At 36.2% G+C, this 20,255-nt stretch overlaps 2 protein-coding genes across 11 annotated transcripts in view; one reads left to right on the top strand and one right to left on the bottom strand.

Moving 5' to 3' along the window:
- Positions 1-5,510, top strand: part of SLC30A9 (solute carrier family 30 member 9) — a 74,692-nt gene extending 69,182 nt beyond the window's left edge. For all 10 annotated transcript variants that reach the window (XM_082390663.1, XM_082390668.1, XM_082390665.1 and 7 more), the window contains one exon: positions 4,046-5,510. In XM_082390663.1, coding sequence (XP_082246789.1) covers positions 4,046-4,073 — 28 coding nt within the window. In that variant the 3' untranslated portion in view covers positions 4,074-5,510. The remainder of the gene's footprint in view (positions 1-4,045) is intronic.
- Positions 1-20,255, bottom strand: part of BEND4 (BEN domain containing 4) — a 371,611-nt gene that overhangs the window by 2,062 nt on the left and 349,294 nt on the right. The window lies entirely within an intron of this gene.

The raw sequence follows: 20,255 nt of genomic DNA, 5'->3' as shown, positions 1-20,255 counted from the left end.
GAATACCATTGTTCTGAATAAAATGTGAGATGATTATTTTTTTGCAGGGTGATTGGAGAATGAATAAATGTTGCATTTCCATTCTATCTGTTTTTATTTCCCTGGCAAGGAAAATAATGGACTTTTAAAACTAACTATTTTGGCTTTACTCTTTAATAGAAACAATGTCAGAAGCCGATTTAAGAATAATTAACAAGTTGGCCATTCTTAATTGTATTTACTCTTATCACAATCAGATATGCTTATTATTTTAAGCTAATTTTGTGCTTTAATTAGAAGCTATTAAATCATTAATAGACTGAATTATCTCATGTTTTTGAATTATATGTCTTTCAAACCAAGAAGCCACATTTTGCCTACACTTTCATGTGGAAACATCCCTAGGTGGTAATAAGGTATAACTAATCTCAAGTGAAAAGAAAGTTCTTCATAGCTAAGATACCAGACCAAGAGAATGCATGAAAATAAGATGATTTTCTTTTGAAAACAAAAACTTTGTACATTGGTATTTTCGCTCCTTTTTAGTATCTAAGCATAGTTGCCTTCTAAGTTTAAATTTTAATAATTATTGAATTACTTTGGAAGGTCACACTCAGTGATAAAATTCTGCAGCATTATAGCCATCTCTTTGAGTAAATACCATTGATCTAAGTATTAGAACAGGCGATATTTTTGGCTTGAAGTCTGTAACTTACATAGTGCTATGTTTAGATGTTAAAAATAATAGAGGCTAATTTATAAAGTCCCATATTATAATGTGAAATACATATTGTTCTTATTTTGAAATTGTTTGAATTGTTAACGTAGATTTTTGTTGTTGTTGTTCTACCTCTATATTCAATCAGTAGATAGACCCTTGTCCTATATCTCCATGAAGTTTTTTTGTTTGGGGGGAAATAATTCTATCGGAAATTAATTCAGTGGGAAGATGCCATAGCAAATTTCTAATAAATTCCAGTTAAATGCTCTGCCCTTTACTATGTCTTTTGCATCTCTAATTACATCCTCCTGTAGTATTTTCTTTACTTGAGTCTACAGCATTGTAAAATAAATTATGTAATTTGGTTTTTATCTCTGCATAATATGAGTGTTGGAAAAAAATCTGTGATGTGTAAAATATTCCAATTCGCATTGAACAGTGCCTGGGACATAATAGACCAATAAGTATTTGGTGAAAAAATGAATGAAAATTATAAGTTGGACACCAATTATTGATTTTCAGTTCTACTTAACAATTATATATTCATGAATATATGAATATATTAATTTCTGCTATGCACTTGATATCTTGTTACACACTAAACATTAAATTTTAAGGATATTAATCCTATTTCTTTTCTCATTCATTCAGCAAACACATCGTGTGTGTCTGCTTTGTAATGGGCACATACATTTTAGGAATTTGGTTAATTTTCTCTCTGAAAACTTGATTTTAAAAAGCAGAGTAAATTAACTTTTTAGTTTCTTTTTCTTAAGATCAGATTTTTATTACACATTTGTTGTATAGTGCTTTTTAGATTGAATAATTTTAAACTTTCCATGAACAGCTAAAATTATTCAAGTCGTATTGGGATGAGTAAGGGTTGATTGGAATGGGACAATAAAATTCAATTTCATTTCTGTTTGAGGAAGTCTTTTATATTCCATATTGAATTTAAGAAATTCTAGACAGAGGGAATAGTTTAAGATAAAGAAAACATTGAGAACAAAAGTATCATCTGCCACCCCCTTGTGGGATCCCTGGTCACTCTTACCTTAGGACCCAAGAGGAAAGCACCCCTAGGTACAGCTGAACAGCAATAGTTGTAAGAAAAATCCCAGTGCGCGCTGAACAGAATGAGTGCTCTAGCTGGAGCTACACTCCAGTATTATACCAGGTTTTTGTCTTTATAATTAAATTCGTTTAATATGAATAATATGCAAATGTTCCTGGGATATTATTTTTTAAGCTAGGAGTTATTAATCCTGACTGATTATTAGAATCACTTAGAAGAGCTTTTTTCCCCTTGTTGATTTATTTGTACGGTTTTTATCAAATAATACACACAGTTTACAAAATCAGACAGAACTGAAAAGCTTATACAGAAGTGTCACCTGCCTTGCCTTCCTCAATCGTTAGTTCTACATTTTAGAGATAACCATGTTTAATACTTTTAGTATTTCTTTTATATTTACTGCCGTATTTCTACGTAAGAGTCTTACATTGCTCCTCCTGACTTAAACATTATTTCCTCTTAGGTAGGTACAGATTAGTTATTTTTTAAGTCTCTTCTGTCCTACAGTCTTACAATATCATTATGTTCACTTTATTAAACTTCTAATTCCCCCCCCCCACATTGTGTTAGATGTCCTTCCTTTATGTATCCATAGGGGAAAAAATCCCCTCAAATCTTTACTTTGCTCTGTAGTAGCAGACTATTATAATCGCCTGCTTACTTACCTGTATTTCCTCACTAGAGATAAGTTCATTCAAGGCAAGTGCTGTTTATTTCCTGTTTATTGTTGTATACTTCAGTGCTTGGTACAGTGTAGGCATATAATAAAGATATTTTTGGGGACTTCCCTGGTGGTCCATTGGCTAAGACTCTGCGCTCCCAATGCAGGGGGCCCAGGTTCGATCCCTGGTCAGGGAACTAGATCCCACATGCTGCAACTAAAGATCCCACACGTGGCAACAAAAATCCCACGTGCTGCAACTAAGACCTGGAGCAGCCAAATAAAGAAAGAAATATTTTTTTAAAAATATGTTTTTCGTTGTTAGTGAAATTCCTTAAGATTTTTCACAATCTGGCTTCTGCCTGTCTTTCCAACCTCATTGCTTTTTGCAGCTTCTGTGCTAACTATACCATACTGCTAGTGCATACTTTCCAGGCGCTCTTGACTTTGCTCATGCTATTTCTTTTGTCTAGTCCCTTTTCATCATCTATCTGGAAAATTCACCGTATTCAAACCTTGTTTAGATACTATATTCTCCGTGAATTCTTTCTGGATCTCATGAGCAAAAGTAATAGATCTCATGTTTTTGTTTCCAGAGTTATTATTTAGTACATTAAAATAGTTAGGAGCCTTGGGGTCTGGAGTCAGGCCTGGAATCTATCCTGGCTCCATCACTTACTAGCTGTGTGACTTTGGACAGGTTAGTTAATTTCTTTAACCTTCATTTTTCCCATTTGTAAAATGGAAATAATTGGGTTATTATGAGGATTTTAAACACACACTTTCCGTGAAGCCCCTTACTTATTATTAGCATAGTACTTGACACAAGAGTAACCACTCAATATATGTTAACTGGTTATTATTATTAGCTATAATGCTTTTTTTTTTTGGCTGTGCCAGATCTTAGTTGCAGCAGGCAGCCTCCTTAGTTGCAGCTCATGGGTTCCTTAGTTGTGGCATGCAAACTCTTAGTTGCGGCATGCATGTGGGATGTAGTTCCCTGACCAGGGATCAAACCCAGGCCCCCTACAGTGGGAGCGTGGATTCTTAACTACTGGACCATCAGGGAAGTCCCTCTTAGCTGTAATGCTTTTGCTCGTAGAGGCTATTCATACACTTTTCTCTCTGGCTAAACTGAGTCCCTCAGGGTAAGGAGCAGAGTCTTATTTAATAATCATAGCTCTACTTTCTAGCACAGTGCTTAGATCAAGACTATATGGATTGTTACTAGAACATATAAAATAAGTTAATATCAGTTTAGTCTTTCGATTATTATTGCTTTGCAGTGATCTTCACCACAAATGAGCATATTTCCAGTGCTTTGCAGTGCTTGGCACATACTAGATTCTTAATCCATTATTGTATTAATGAACATGTGGACAAAACTCAGGGAGGCTGGACTACTTACTATATATTTTATAGTGTATAATTGGTCTATTCATCTATTGATCTTATGTTTTTCCCTCTGTAAATATTTCTCTTGCTAGTATGCTACAATGAAATAGTTTGACCAAATGTTTTCATTGGCTTTAGTGATCAAAAGGAATAAAAGGAAACAGAAAATTGTCTTTTGCTATTAATAATGTAGCGGTGATTTTTTTCCTTCCAGAAACGAAATCCTGAAGTTCGACATGTAGATCTGGAGATATTGTAGACTTGATGGAATGAATCACCTTGGAGGGAGCCTTGGAAACAAGTTTGCCAAGACTGCTTTCCCACAGTGAAGGAGTCAATGCCATTCAGAAGCCGTTTTGGTTTTTTTTTTTTAAGATGGAGGAAATATTTATGTAAAGAGCAATTCAACAGTCCACAGAACTAAGACAACATCTCACTTCTAAGAGACATATTACAAGTTGAATCAATTTGGAAATCATGTTTTTATGTTGCAGCAGGAAACATTTTGGTTACTTAAATTGTTCATAATTTCTCATTTTAGCCTGTCAGTGTGTATTGTACCTTGCAATCATGTTTCCTTTCTTCACATTGGTAAAAAATAAGCAGCATCTGTAAGATTATGATTTTTAACTTTGTTGCCAGTGAAGATTTCACTCCATCAAAACCTGTCAATCTTGAACATTCTGGCTAAATCTTGGTTTGAGGTCTTTAAAACAGTCACTCCATTTCAAAGTCTGTCTTTCCTTATAGAATGTAGAAATTATTTTAACGTACCTTGTGTTTTTTGCCCTGAGCACTAAGAGGAATGCTCTCCTAACCTAGTTATCCATAAATGTTCATTCCAGAAAGGACTTTATTACTGAATTGAAGGAAGAGATTTCAGTACACTCTTTTAGGTCATGCTACTTGCCATTTTGTAAAATTTCTTTTCTCTTCTTTGCTTTTTTTCCCTTATTTAGTTTAATTTTCCTAGTGGTAGGAAATATAAAATAGCCTTAGATATTTCCATGGGCCAGTGTGATGACTGGTTTTTTGTTTTTGTTTTTTAACTGGCTTCAGTCCCATAATGTGTATTTACTAGGAGATAATGCATTTATAAGCATTTTAACATTATGTAAAGTGGACTAGAAATATTTATAATTTCACAGACAGGACAGCATTTTATTTTTTATTTATTTTAAAAGAGGCACTACTTAACTTGTGTAAATCTGAACTGTGGGATAGTTCTTGCTTTGAGAGATAGAGAAGTAAACCTCTTATGCGGAAACTTGTGGCCATGACTTTTGTATAATGTCATAGACAGTAGTGTGTCTGTAACATGAGTTTCTTGCAGTTACAAATGGGCATTTAGCATAATGTATGATTATAACATGTGCTAAGTAGCTTTCTAATGATCATAAGGTATCAAGATGAAAAAACATGCAATTCAGTAATTGAAAATTTAGTGCAAAACTACAGCTGTGTCTCCATTCATCAAAAGAATTCATATGCACTTTAAATTGTTTGGGTACCAGTGAGCATTGTCCATGCAAGAGTGGTAGCTGCCTGAATAATCTCTGCTGGATAAGTGAGTGCTTAAGGCCCTAGGTCAGTGTTTAAAAACTTACTTAGATTGAAGTTTATAAATTATAGCAAGTTATAATGCTGGAAACAAAAAATAAACATTGATTAAAGGGTTTGTAATAGTAATTTTTTGATTCAGACTGTCATCTACTGGAAAAGTGTGAAAATTTACATTGGTGTACACTTTTTACCATTACAAAACATCTTGTGTGCTGTACATTTTAAGTGAAATAACATTCCAATTTTATTTTTTAAGATACGAAATTGTTTTATACATATATATGTATATACACGCACACAATTTGTTCTTATGGTTTCAAGTTCTTCACTCCTACTTTTTAAAAAACTTTTTTACCCGTTATAATTAACTCTATACTTTCTGTGTCTTCCTCCTTCCCCTTTCCCACCTGCCATTTTGTTTATTCCATGTCAGTGTGCCATGTGGGAAGGTACCAAATTATGTCCAATTTCCTCCTAGTAAAATTACTCTAAAAATTTTCACATAGTTAGACAAGAATATTAACTCATTAAAAACAAAAAACGCAAAAGCTGATGTGCAGTAGTTATTCCAAATGGTAGATTTTTTTAAAGGACTCCCTGAAAGAGGTCAACTCCTGATATTTCTTTGGGTTTTCTAACCTTATTTTGATAGAAGTCATACCTATTCTTAAATAATAATTGAAGGCTTATGTTTCTGTCCTTTCACTGCAGTTCTGTTCTGCACTGATACCTTAAAGTTTGTTTAAGTGAAATTTGACATAAAGAAGTACAGCCTATCTAGGAATTTAATGTATGACATCACTGGTCCCTTTTTTTTTTTTTTCCTTCCTTTTAAACTAGAGTCAAATTTGAATTTTGAAACCAGGGAATTTGGTCCCCTTTATTTAAAAATAAGATAATCTAGTTGTTCAGGTTTCTTATTTTTGTTTTTTTCCAAATTAATACTTCTTACTTTGTCTTACCCTTATGCATAGTGTTTGAATATTTAAGCATATAAATCTTAATATTTTTTAAGGAAAATAGCTTCTGTAGTAGAATAATTGCAAAAGTAATGTTGGACAGAGAAGAGGTCAGTCAAGGCCATGACTCCTGTTTGTATTAAGCTGAAATCTGGAAACCAGCGAAGGTGAAGTATATTTGTTTTCAGCTCTGGCTGTAAGTAACAGGCCCCAAACTGTGGAAGCTGGCACATTTTTTAGACCATGGCAGATGGGAGATGAGGGGTGGAGATCTGTTTTTAAGTGGACCGTGTTGGTGGCCAGTAAGTAGTATTCAGTTCCAAAGAGGGAGATTCCTGAACATATACTGAGGAAACTGTAAGATAGAATCAGATTGGAAAATTTTCAGGTTTTTTCAAAAACAAAGTTAATATCTGCATACATCCTCCTACACACCAAATAACCCAGAACAACAAAAGGGCATTAGACTTGAATTTTGGGTATATGATTTTATTGTTACCTTAATTATCCTGTACTTTGGATAATGGTTTTTGCTAAAATTATACCATCTAAAGGAAACGGCTTAAGTTTTAAATCTGATAACTTTGAGGTAGAATGCTAGGAACTACAGAAAATTGTACAGGCATTTGGAATTTATACTATTTTTCTTAGATTGCATTTGTCATGCTCTGGCATTTCTTTTAAATGTGATGACCCCCAATTTGCCAAACTGTCAGAAGTCAGTGAAGCAAAGAATTGAAGATAAAATGTTGATTCAAAGATTGTCCCCCCTAAATCCCTCATCCTGGTCTCTGAAATGGAAGTTTGGGAGGCATTTATATAGAAGATTGGTCTGGCAGCCTTTATATTTGCATTTAAGTTTACTAGCATCCCTAGAGTTGGTTTCATGGAAAAGAGAAAATTTTTGTTTCTATTACATTGTATTTCATCTGTCTGATTTCTGTGGCAGGTTAAGATTTTCCTGGTCCATCAGGGTGCATTTTTCCTTAATAAATGCTGTATGTAAATAAGAGCAGTTCACTTCTTAGTTTGGGATTTTCCCTGGTGATAAATGTTTGTTAAATACTTCTTTACCTCATGTGCTAACCTTTAAAAATCATGCCTTTGTTTTTGAACAGAATTTATTATTCCTTGAGTATGCTTGTTAGTTTGTGGGTGTCCTCATTTTACAAAACCAAGATATAAAAACTCTTAATTGTTTTATGATCCATTTTCAGTATAGAGAGAACTATTAATTATTTTTTTTCTGAAACATTTATATTAACATATTTCCATACAAATAACCCAAAGAAACTTTAGTATTAGTTGTTTTTTTTGTTTGTTTGTTTTTTTATACAGCAGATTCTTATTAGTCATCCATTTTATACACATCAGTGTATACATGTCAATCCCAATCGCCCAATTCAGCACACCACCACCCCCACCCCACCGCGGTTTTCCCCCCTTGGTGTGCATACGTTTGTTCTCTACTCAACTTCTGTTCTCTGTGTCTCAACTTCTGCCCTGCAAACCGGTTCATCTGTACCATTTTTCTAGGTTCCACATACATGCGTTAATATACAATATTTGTTTTTGAGAGAACTATTATAAATATACCATTAGGATGTCATGTAGTTGGTAAAGTGCAAATTCAAAAAATTATATCCCTTAGTGACACATAGTATATGATTACATTTTGACAAAATAATATTATTTAAACATGTTAGTTGAATTATTTATTTTGAGATTGTGTCTATATAGTATATTTAGGGGAAAAAATACAAAAATTAAAAACACTAAAAGGTAGAACCTAGAGCCAGCCTGCAGTGGGATCCAGGTTGAATTCTATACTAATCCTGTAGGAATTGCAACTGTGTTTTCTTTTTCACAAGAAACTAAACCAAAGTAATTATTCAAAGTAATTTGGTATTTTGAGAGGGCATATTTCCCACCCCAAAATCAAAATGTATTGAAAATAGAAGCACTGTAGTTTAGAATTTGTGTAGCAAAATACAGAATTGTGTCTGTGTCTTTAAGGGCTTGTAGAGGTTTTAAAATAGACTTAAAAGTAAAAAAAAAAACAACAAAAATTGTATATAATAGCTATCAACAGGATAATTTGAAGTGTTTATGCCAGGTACCATTTCATATGTACAAGCATTCCTCACAAATACTGCAGGCTCGGTCCCAGACCGCTGCAATAAAGCAAATATCAAAACAAAGCAAGTCACACAAATTTTTTGGTTTTCCAGTGCATATAAAAGTTATGTTTACACAGTACTGTATGTAGTCTATTAAGTGTGTAATAGCATTATGCCTAAAAGCACAACGTACATACCTTAATTTAAAAGCACTTTATTGCTAAAAAATGCTAACCATCATCTGGGCCTTTTGAGGGGCTTTTTGCTGGTGGAGCGTCTTGTCTCCACGTTGGTGGCTGTTGAAGGCTGAGGTCGCTGTGGCAATTTCTTAGGATAATGAAGTTTACCGCATCATGTGACTTCCTTTCGTGAACGGTTTCTCTGTAGCGTGCAGTGCCATTTGATAGCATTTTACCCACAGCAGAACTTTCAAAATTGGGGTCAATCCTCTCAAACCCGGCCCTGCCTTATCAACTAAGTTTACATAGTATTTTCAATCCTTTGTTGTCATTTCAATAATCTTCACAGCATCTTCACCAGGAGTCAATTCCATCTCGAGAAACCACTTTCTCTGCTCATTCATAAGCAACTTCTCATCTGTTAAAAGTTTTACCATGAGACTGCAGCAATTCAGTCACATCTTTAGGCTCCACTTTGAATTCCAGTTTTCTTGCTGTTTCCACCACACCCGCAGTGACTTCCTCCACTGAAGTCTTGAATCCCTCAAAGTCATCTACAAGGGTTGGAATCAGCTTCTTCCAAAGTGCTGTTAATATTGATAATTTGTCTTCTTCCCGTGAGCCACTAATGTTCTTTTTTTTTCTTTAATTTATTTTTGGCTGCGTTGGGTCTTTGTTGCCGCATGCGGGCTTTCTCTAGCTGCGGCGAGCGGGGGCTACTCTTCGTTGCGGTGCGCGGGCTTCTCATTGCAGTGGCTTCTCTTGTTGCAGAGCACGGGCTCTAGGTGCGTGCGGGCTTCAGTAGTTGCAGCACGCAGGCTCAGTAGTTGTGGCACATGGGCTTAGTTGCTCCGCGGCATGTGGGATCTTCCCGGGCCCTTCCTGGGCCGGGGCTCAAACCCGTGTCCCCTGCATTGGCAGGCGGATTCTTAACCAATGCACCACCAGGGAAGTCCAAACCACTCATGTTCTTAATGGTATCTAGAATGGTGAATCCTTTCCAGAAGGTTTTCAATTGACTGTACCCAGATGCATCAGAGGAATCACTGTGGCTTTACGAAATGTATTTCTTAAATAAGAAGATTTGAAAATTGAAATTACTCCTTGATTCATGGACTGCAGAATGGATATTGTATTAGCGGCATGAAAACATTAATCTCGTGGTACATCTCCATCAGAGTTCTTGGGTGACTAGGTGCATTGTCAGTAAGCAGTAATATTTTGCAAGGAACCTTTTTTCGAGCCGTGGGTCTCAACAGTTGGTTTAAAATATTCAGTAAATCTTGTAAACAGATATGCTGTCATCTAGGGCTTTGTTCTTCATTTATAGAGCATAAGGAGAGCAGATTGAGCCTAACTTTTAAGGACCCTAGGACTTTTGGAATGGTAAGTGGGCGTTGGCTTCAACTTAAAGTCATCAACTGCATTAGCCTCTAACAAAAGAGTCAGTCTGTCCTTTGAAGCTTAAAAAAAAAAAATTTATTTTGGCTGTGCTGGGTCTCAGCTGCGGCATGCGGGATCTTTGTTGCGGCATGAACCCGGGCCCCCTGCATTGGGAGCGTGGAGTCTTACCCGCTGGACCACCAGGGAAGTCCCTCCTTTGAAGCTTTAAAGCCAGGCACTGACTTCTCTCTAGCTATGAAAGTCCTACATGGCATCTTGCTTAGTGGAGCCACCTTCATTTATTATCTCAGTTAGATCTTCTGGATAACTTGCTGCAGCTTCTACATCAGCACTTGCTGCTTCACCTTGCAGTTTATGTTGTGGAGACGGCTTCCTACCTTAAATCTCATGAACCAGCCTCTGCCGGCTTCAGACTCTCCTTTTCTGCAGCTGCCTCGCCTCTCTCAGCCTTCACAGAACTGAAGAGAGTTAGGGCCTTGCTCTGGATTAGGCTTTGGCTTAAGGGGATGTTGTGGCTCGTTTGTCTTCTATCCAGACCACTACAACTTTCTCCATATCAGCCATAAGACCGTTTTGCTTTCTTATCATTCATGTTTTCATTGGAGTACCACTTTTAATTTCCTTCAAGAGCTTTCCCTTTGCATCTACAACCTGGCTGTTCGGTGCAAGAGGCCTCGCGTTTGTCCAGTTTTGGCTTTTGAGACACCTTCCTCACTAAGCTTAATCATTTCTAGCTTTTGATCTAAAGTGAGAGATGTGCACCTCTTCCTTTCACTTGAATGCTTGAGGCCATTGTAGGCTTATTCAGTGGCCTAATTTCTATACTGTTGTGTCGGGAGACGGAGGCCTGAGGGGTGGCAGATGGGGGAATGGCTGGTTAGAGCAGTCAGAACACACACAACATTGATCCACTGTTTGCCATCTTGCATGGGCACACCGTGCCTCGTGCCTCAAAACAGTTAAACCAGTAACCTCAAAGATCACTGATCACAGATCACCGTAACAAATATAATAATAATGAAAAAGTCTGAGATACGCAAGAATTACCAAAATGACACAGAGACACAAAGTGAGTGAATGCTGTTGGAACAATGGTGCTGATAGACTTGCTCGGTGCAGGGTTGCCACAAACCCTCAATCTGTAAGGAACGCAATATCTGTGAAGGCAATAAAGCAAAGCACAATAAAACAAGGTATGCCTGTTCTAACCCATTTAATCCTTACAAAGAGCCAGTGAAGAAGGAATTATTATTCATTTCTTTGCAGATGAGGAAACTGAGATACAGTAGTTACATGTGTCTGAGGAAACTCAGCTGATAAGGGGCAGAGTCAGGATTTGAACTCACATAGTCTGGTTCTCTACAAGTCACTCTGCTAAGCAGAAGAGCCCAAGAAAACTAACACTGTATAGAAAGTGGAGACAAACTTTTCATTTTGGTATAAAATGAGAAAATGAATTAATATTCAGTAGATAGAACAACTAGCTGCATCTAACTTGAACTGCCTGGAACAGGGGAGTTGGTGGGGTTGGGTGAGGGGTGGGACACTGACACTGTGTGGATGCTGAGGAATTGTGTGTCACCTCGAGATTTATATTCAAGCATTACTTCACGGCCACCTTAGAGACATATCCAGAAAACGGTATTTAGTTCACTTGTCAGTCATTGATTTGAACCATGCAGGAAAGAAATTTAGGGAAAGTTAGAAATTAGCATTAACCAAAATTTAAAAAAAATTCTTTTAACATATTTGAATAGACAAAACATATGACCCCAAATTAAGAATGTTCAAACAGATATATAGGGTGGCACAAAAACAGAAACATAGATCAATGGAACAAGATAGAAAGCCCAGAGATAAACCCACGCACCTATGGTCAACTAATCTATGACAAAGGAGGCAAGGATATACAATGGAGAAAAGACAGTCTCTTCAATAAGTGGTGCTGGAAAAACTGGACAGCTACATGTAAAAGAATGAAATTAGAACACTCCCTAACACCATACACAAAAATAAACTAAAAATGGATTAGAGACCTAAATGTAAGGCCAGACACTATAAAACTCTTAGAGGACAATATAGGAAGAACACACTTTGACATAAATCACAGCAAGATCTTTTTTGATCCACCTCCTACAGTAATGGAAATAAAAACAAAAATAAACAAATGGGACCTAATGAAACTTAAAAGCTATTGCACAGCGAAGGAAACCATAAACAAGATGAAAAGACAACCCTGAGAATGGGAGAAAATATTTGCAAATGAATCAACGGACAAAGGATTAATCTCGAAAATATATAAACAGCTCATGCAGCTCAATATTAAAAAAACAAACAACCCAATCCAAAAATGGGCAGAAGACCTAAATAGACATTTCTCTGAAGAAGACATACAGATGGCCAAGAAGCACATGAAAAGCTGCTCAACATCACTAATTATTAGAGAAATGCAAATCAAAATTACAGTGAGGTATCACCTCACACCAGTTAGAATGGGCATCATCAGAAAATCTACAAGCAACAAATGCTGGAGAGGGTGTGGAGAAAAGGGAACCCTCTTGCACTGTTGGTGGGAATGTAAATTGATACAGCCACTATGGAGAACAGTATGGAGGTTCCTTAAAAAACTAACAATAGAATTACCATATGACCCAGCAATCCCACTACTGGGCATATACCCAGAGAAAACCATAATTCAAAAAGACACATGCACCCCAATGTTCATTGCAGCACTATTTACAATAGCCAGGTCATGGAAGCAACCTAAATGCCCATCGACAGATGATTGGATAAAGAAGATGTGGTACATATATACAATGGAATATTACTCAACCATAAAAAGGAACGAAATTGGGTCATTTGTTGAGACATGGATGGATCTAGAGACTGTCATACAGAGTGAAGTAAGTCAGAAAGAGAAAAACAAATATTGTATATTAACGCATATATATGGAACCTAGAAAAATGGTACAGATGAACCGGTTTGCAGGACAGAAATTGAGACACAGATGTAGAGAACAAACGTATGGACACCAAAGGGGGAAAGAAGCGGGGCTGGTGGTGGTGTGATGAATTGGGAGATTGGGATTGACATGTATACACTGATGTGTATAAAATGGATGACTAATAAGAACCTGCTGTATAAAAAAATAAAATTAAATTTAAAAAACACAAAAAATACCAGATATATAGGGAATATTCTCTTTCCCAACCCTGACCCCTAGCTACCCATTCTTTTCCCAGAGGCAGCTAATGTTACAGTCTTGTGATGTATCCTTATCGATACTTGATGTATATATGCACACACACACATATATACAAGTTTATAGTATATATTTCCTCTTCTACACAGATGGTAAAATACTTACATGTTAATGAATCTTATCATTTAAAAAGTGTGCAGCCAATGGGACTTCCCTGGTGGTCCAGTGGTTAAGACTCTGCACTCCTAATGCAGGGGGCCTGGGTTCCATCCCTGGTCGGGGAACTAGATCCCGAGTGCCAAAACTAAGAGCCTGCATACGGCAATGAAGATCCCAAGTGCCACAACTAAGACCCAGTGCAGCCAAATAAATAAATAAATAAATATTTTTTTAAAAGTTAAAATCATGTGATAAAAAAAAAAGTATGCAGCCAATTTTCAAAGTTTTGTGTTCACTGAAAATTATTGTATCAAGAGGATGTAACACAATATAGTGCTGTGCTTTACCATATGGTGGCCATTTGTGACTCTTTACATTTAAATTAATTAAATAAAATAAAAAATTCAGTTCCCCAGCTGCATTAGCCACATTTTCATGTGTTCAATAGCTACGTGTGGTTAGTGGCTACCATGTTGTACAATGCAGATATAGACCATTTCCATTATCACAGAAGGTTCTTTCAGACAGTACTAAAGATATATAATTAGTTATTGGGCTATAACTTAAGGCTACCAACTAGTTAGCATTGCTTTGAACAAGTAAATTTCTCATCTTCAAAATAGTTTGAACTTATCTCTCATTCAAATGCACAGTCAACATTCTGAACATTAGGGAAGAAAACCCTAAAAAAGTGTCCCTCACCACCCTTTATAAAATAGCAAACCCTCTCCATTTCTCTCCATTTGCTATACAATGGACATTCAACCCCTTAGCAAGAACTACTGGCTCTGCCTCCAAAATATATTTGGAATCCATTTCTCCTCATTTCAGTTATTATCTTAATGTTAGCCATCATCATATCGTGCTTGAATTTTCAAAATAGCCTCTTAAGTGATTTCCCCCTAATAGCTCACACATTCTATTTCAACACAGCAGCTTGTGATTTTTTGAAAACATGTCAGATCATGTCCCTTCTCTTCTCAAAGCCCTCCCTATGGTTTCTCATCTCATACAGAATAACATCATCTGTTCTGAGGAAGCTTACAAGTTCTCCATGATGAGTTTCTCCACTATCTCTTGGACCCCATTTTCTACTATTCTCTCCCTCACTGTTCCAGCCAGACCGGCCTCCTTTCTGCTTTTCATACATCCTAAGCATGCTGTCAACCCACAGCCTTTGTACTGTCTGAAATACTCTTCCCGCCACATACCTGCACAGCATGCTGCTTTACTTCTTCAAATATCTGTTTAAATGACACCTCATCAGTGAGCTCTTTCCTCACCACCCTTTATAAAACTGCAAACCCTCTCCATTCCTCTCCTTACCCCTCTAATATTTCATTGCTTTGTTTTTGACTATAGCATTTATTACCTGCATACTATAATTTTATTCTTGTTTACTGTCTATCTCCACTAGAATGTAACATCCATTAGAGCTGGATCTCCAGAAACTAGAATGGCATCTAACAGATAGTAGGCATTCAATAAATGCATGTTGATAAGTGAATGTTTACGTATGATGCTGTCTCTAGAAGTATAAAGATAAAAAAGACCTAGACTTGGGACTTCCCTGGCGGTTCAGTGGTGAGGACTCCGTGCTTTCACTGCCAAGGGCGTGGGTTCAATCCCTGGTTGGGGAACTAAGATCCTGCACACCACACGGCAGGGCCAAAAAAAAAAAGACATAGACACTCACAGTCTAGTTAACTGACAAAGAAGAAGCCCATACAAATAATTACAATACAGTGTAATAATGTGCTTATCCAAAAACATTTAAGTGGAGTAATATTAATCTTCATCAAAACTAGGTTTGTGAGATAGGCATGCTGATATGTTGTTCATGGGAGTGTGAAATGGGGCCTCCTCTCTGGAGGGTACTTTTCTAGTAGGTATCAAGAGTGGAAAATGTTCATACCTTTTGACCCAGTCATTTCACTTGTAGGAATGCAATCTAAGGAAATGGCATTGCTCTAGTATAAAAACATTTGAAAAAAATTAGGTAAATGGTTAAACAAAGTATGGCGTATTTGTAAGGTAGACAGACCATAATGCAGTCTTTGGAATCATTTTTGGCAGAATACTTAATAAGATGACAAAATGCTTATGATAGAGGAAAAACCTAAGAATACACACCTATCACTTTAAGTTGTTACTGTTAAAGGTTGGGATTGGGGTGGGAGACGTCCTTTACTTTTCATTATTCATACAAAAATATTTTATGATCAAGAATTAGTTTTGCCAACTTTAGAAATACTTAAGACTAATTTTTTAGTGGAAAAATAAAAATAGGACCCGAGTATATTAAGGATAATTTCAATTTTATGTACATAGAAAAAGGCCTAAAAGGAAATACACACACTAAATAGTAACAATGCTCATACATGATTTTTTTTTGTCATTTAGAGATTTCCTATGATGAACTTGTCTTTTTACATTTTTAAAAAATTTTTGGCTGTGTTGGGTCTTTGTTGCTGCGCGCAGGCTTTCTCTAGTTGCGGCGAGCGGGGGCTACTCTTCGTTGTGGTGCGCGGGCTTCTCGTTGCAGTGGCTTCTCTTGTTGCAGAGCACGGGATCTAGGCACGCAGGCTCAGTAGTTGTGGCGCACGGGCTTCATTACTCAGTGGCATGTGGGATCTTCCCGGACCAGGGTTCGAACCCGTGTCTTCTGCATTGGCAGGCGGATTCTTAACCACTGCGCCACCAGGGAAGCCCTGTAAGTTTGGGTTTTGTTTGTTTTGTTTGTTTTTTTAGATTCCACATATAAATGATATCATATATCATATTTGTCTTTCTCTGTCTGACTTATTTCACTGTGCATGACATCCTCCAGGTCCATCCATGTTGCTGCAAACGGCAAGATTTCCTTTTTTATAGCAGAATAACATTCCATTGTGTGTGTATATACATACATACATATATATATATATATATACACATTTTCTTTTTTTTCTTATTGAGGTAACATTTATCATTATGTAAGTTTCATGTGTACATTATATTTCTACAACATGCTCACCACCAAAAATTTATTTTCCATCTGTCACCATACAGTTGATCCCCTTTACCGATTTCACCCTCCACACCCTTCTTCTCTGGTAGCCACTACTCTGTTCTCTGCATCTATGTGTTTGTTTTTGTTTGGTTTGTATACCACATTTTCTTTATCCATTTATCCACTGATGAATGCTTAGGTTGTTTCCATATCTGGGCTATTGTAAATAATGATGCAATGAGCATCATTAGTGTTTTTGTTTTCTTCAAATAAATACCCAGAAGTGGAATTGCAGGATCATGTGATAGGTCTACTTTTAATTTTTGAGGAACCTCCATACTGTTTTCCACAGTGGCTGCACCAATTTACATTCCCACCAGCAGTGCACAAGGGTTCCTTTTTCTCCACATCCTCACCAATGCCTATTATTTCTTACCTTTTTGACAATACCCATTCTAACAGGTGTGAGGTGGCATCTCATGGTTTTGAGTTGCATTTCCCTGATGATTAGTGAAGTTGAGCACTTTTTCATGTTCCCTGTTGACCATTTGTATATCTTCTTTGGAAAAATGTCTATTTAGATCCTCTGCTCATTTTTTAATCAAGATTTTTTTCTTTTAATATTGAATTGTATGTGTTCTTTATATATATTCTGGATATTAACCCCTTATCAGATACGTGATTTGCAAACATTTCTCCCATTTGGTAGGTTGCCTTTCCATTTTGTTCATGGTTTCCTTTGTTATGCAGAAGGCTTTTAGTTCGATGTAGTCTCACTTGTTTATTTTTGCTTTTGTTGTCTTTGTTTTTGGTGTCAAATCCAAAAAAATCATTGCCAAGACTGAAGTCAAGGAGCTTACTGCCTATGTTTTCTTCTAGGAGTTTTATGGTTTACTTACTTAATTTTTTGAAATTCATCTGTGGTCCACTAAATTCAGCTGAATTCCTCTTGAAGATTTACATTCCTAAAACTTAACTGCAGAATTAACTTTCTCCTTAATAAAGATAGTCATCAATGACTATTCTATCAGAAAAGAGTTTCCTTATTTTCATTAGTTATTTTCATTGGCATTGTAAATTTTGTTGTCTCTTCATAGGATCAGCTAGAGCTGTGTTTTTCAAATTTTAACCTGCATACAAATCACCTGGGAATCTTGTTAAAATGCAGATTTTTTGATCCAGTAGGTATCAATTAATTCTAAAGTAATTAATGCTAAAGCTGCTGGCCCATGGACCACACTTTGACTATCAAAGGCTATGATTATTTTCAGATGTTGTATATTAAGCCTGCTGGCACAGTAATATCTCATCTTTTACAATAAATGTATCTCTAAAGACATTTGATAGTTACTGTGGTTGTAAAATTGAAACACTTTTTAAAGAGAGATCACTATGAATTCTCATAAAGAATGCATTCTTACATAATTAATTATTGGGAGTAAATCCTGAATTGTATCCAAAGTATGATCGTAAAATAATGTCAACAGTATTTTTAATAAACATTAAAGCTCAACTAAGTGTTCCTTTAAAAATAATCCCTTGTGTAAGCTATTGCCTTAGTCTAACAATGCTGCCATCTTTAGGATATGTTTGGAACACCTGCTTGGGAGTTAACTATAGTATTTGTAACTCATTTGTAAAAATAGGTCTGATGAAGTGATGGATATCTTCATCTTTTGAGGATAAATGGAATTTCTTGGGAAGCAGTCAAAACTAGCTGGATCCAAGACTGATGAATATGGTGGATGGGTATGCCGGTTATTATTATTTTGGGTTAAAAATAAGGAACACTGTAATGAAATCTATTTTGTGTTTGCAGCTTATCATTTCATTCTGTAGGAGGAGCCCTACAAACAACATGAATATTGTTTTAATGAGTTCATGTCCTTTCAAGGCAATTACTAATTTGAAGAATAATACTTATCTGAAGATATAAATTCTGGTTTCTTGGTTAAAGAAATCAGTCTCATTATCAGAGTTTCAAAATACGTGAGGCAAAACTGATAGAACTGAAAGAGAAATAGATAAATCCACACAACGCCTCTCTCACAATAATCAATAAAAGTAGACTGAAAAATCAGTAAGCATACAGAAGATGTGAATGACACTATCAACTAACTTGACCTATTTGATATTTATAGTACATTCCATCCCAAAACAGAAATGAACATTCTTTTGAAGGTCACTTGGAATATTTACCAATAAAGACCATGTGCTTCGCCATAAAACATGTGTCAATAAAGTTAAAAGGATTTATATCATACAAAGTATGTTCTTTGACCAAAATGGAATTGAGTTTAAAAACCCATAAAATGTAGAATTAAAATATATGACAGCAGTAGCGCAAAGGAAGTGCATTGTTGTAAGATTCTTACACTGTTAATGAAGTGGTATGTCTTTATTTCAAGGCAGACCGCGATGTTAAAGATGTATATTGTAAGTCATGGAGCAACCGCTAAAACACACGTGTGCACACACACACACACACACACACAAAGAGGTATAGCTAATAAGCCAACAGTGGAGATAAAATGGAATCATAATAAATAATAAATCCAAAACAAGTCAATAAACAAGGAACAAAGAAAAGATGAGACAAATAGAAAACAAATAGCAAGATGTTAGCTTCAATTCTTATGTTAACTCAAAGAGGTAGATATTTTACAGATAAGGAAACTGAGACTTGGAGAGATCTAAGTAATTTGCCTAAGGTGACACAGCCAGTATGTATTGGGGCTGGGATTTCAATTCAGGTCCCCTGTCTTCCAAGGTCTCTGCACTCTATCTAATGCCAAGGTACTGTAGTAGTGTGTGTGTGTATGCATTCTAGCTACCTGTGTGTAGAATAATTTGGAGAACTAAACCCCTATGTCTTCTAAGAGTTGTGAATATGATTGACATTTACATTTCCGCATGCCTGTATAACTAAAATATATTCTTGCTTTTTGAATTACAGTGAAGCTATATTGAATTATTTCTTGAGGGTTTTCCCATCTGTCTTCACTCTCCATCACAGGTCAGGCTATGCCTAGATTCTCTGCAATTGAGGGAGTGGGATGAGATGGTGTCAGTGCTGCCACAGTGAGGACAACCTAAGTCATTTCCCACAAACCTCTTCAAATCTTTTAAAAGCTTCTTGCTGTGTTCATTATCTATGTATATACCCATATATGAGCACAGTACACTAACACGTTAAAATATTTTGACACTCCATACAATATGCCAGGTTCTGTGGTAGGCAAAAGATATAAAAAGGTGAAAGAATTAATTATGTCCCCTGATATCCTAGAGTTAAAAGTCTCATGAGGCATACAAACTTTATACAAAGAATCATACAAATATATATGATACTGTCCTAAGTGCTATGAGAGCAGCAGGGTACCATGATAGTTAACAGGATGACCTATTTGCAGGTCCTCAATGGAAATAGTCATTTTCTTTTCTTTTTAACATCTTTATCGGAGTATAATTGCTTTACAGTCATTTTCTTCTTATTACAAACATATTGAAGACTTTGAAACTATTACAAAGCCACCAAGCTAGAAGTTGACTATAAGTAAGGTAAGTTAGTAATAAAACAATTCTTTCAACTTTAGCATGCTTGGAGCCACGTGATATATTTCAGAGTCTCTTGAGTATGAAGGGCTGTCACCGGCAATTATTTTGAAAGTTATTCATCCTTTTCTTTCCCATTTGCGAAAAGAATGATTTTTTAAAAAATATTATTTATTTATTTGGCTGCGCTGGGTCTTAGTTGTGGCATGCGAACTCCTAGTTGCAGCATGTGGGATCTAATTCCCTGACCAGGGATCGAACCTGGGCCCCCTGCATTGGGAGCGTGGAGT

The sequence above is a fragment of the Balaenoptera borealis genome, assembly GCF_965194805.1.
Source record: "Balaenoptera borealis genome assembly, chromosome: 4".
NCBI classification, from domain to species: domain Eukaryota; kingdom Metazoa; phylum Chordata; class Mammalia; order Artiodactyla; family Balaenopteridae; genus Balaenoptera; species Balaenoptera borealis.
This window is presented reverse-complemented; position numbering and strand designations above follow the sequence as displayed.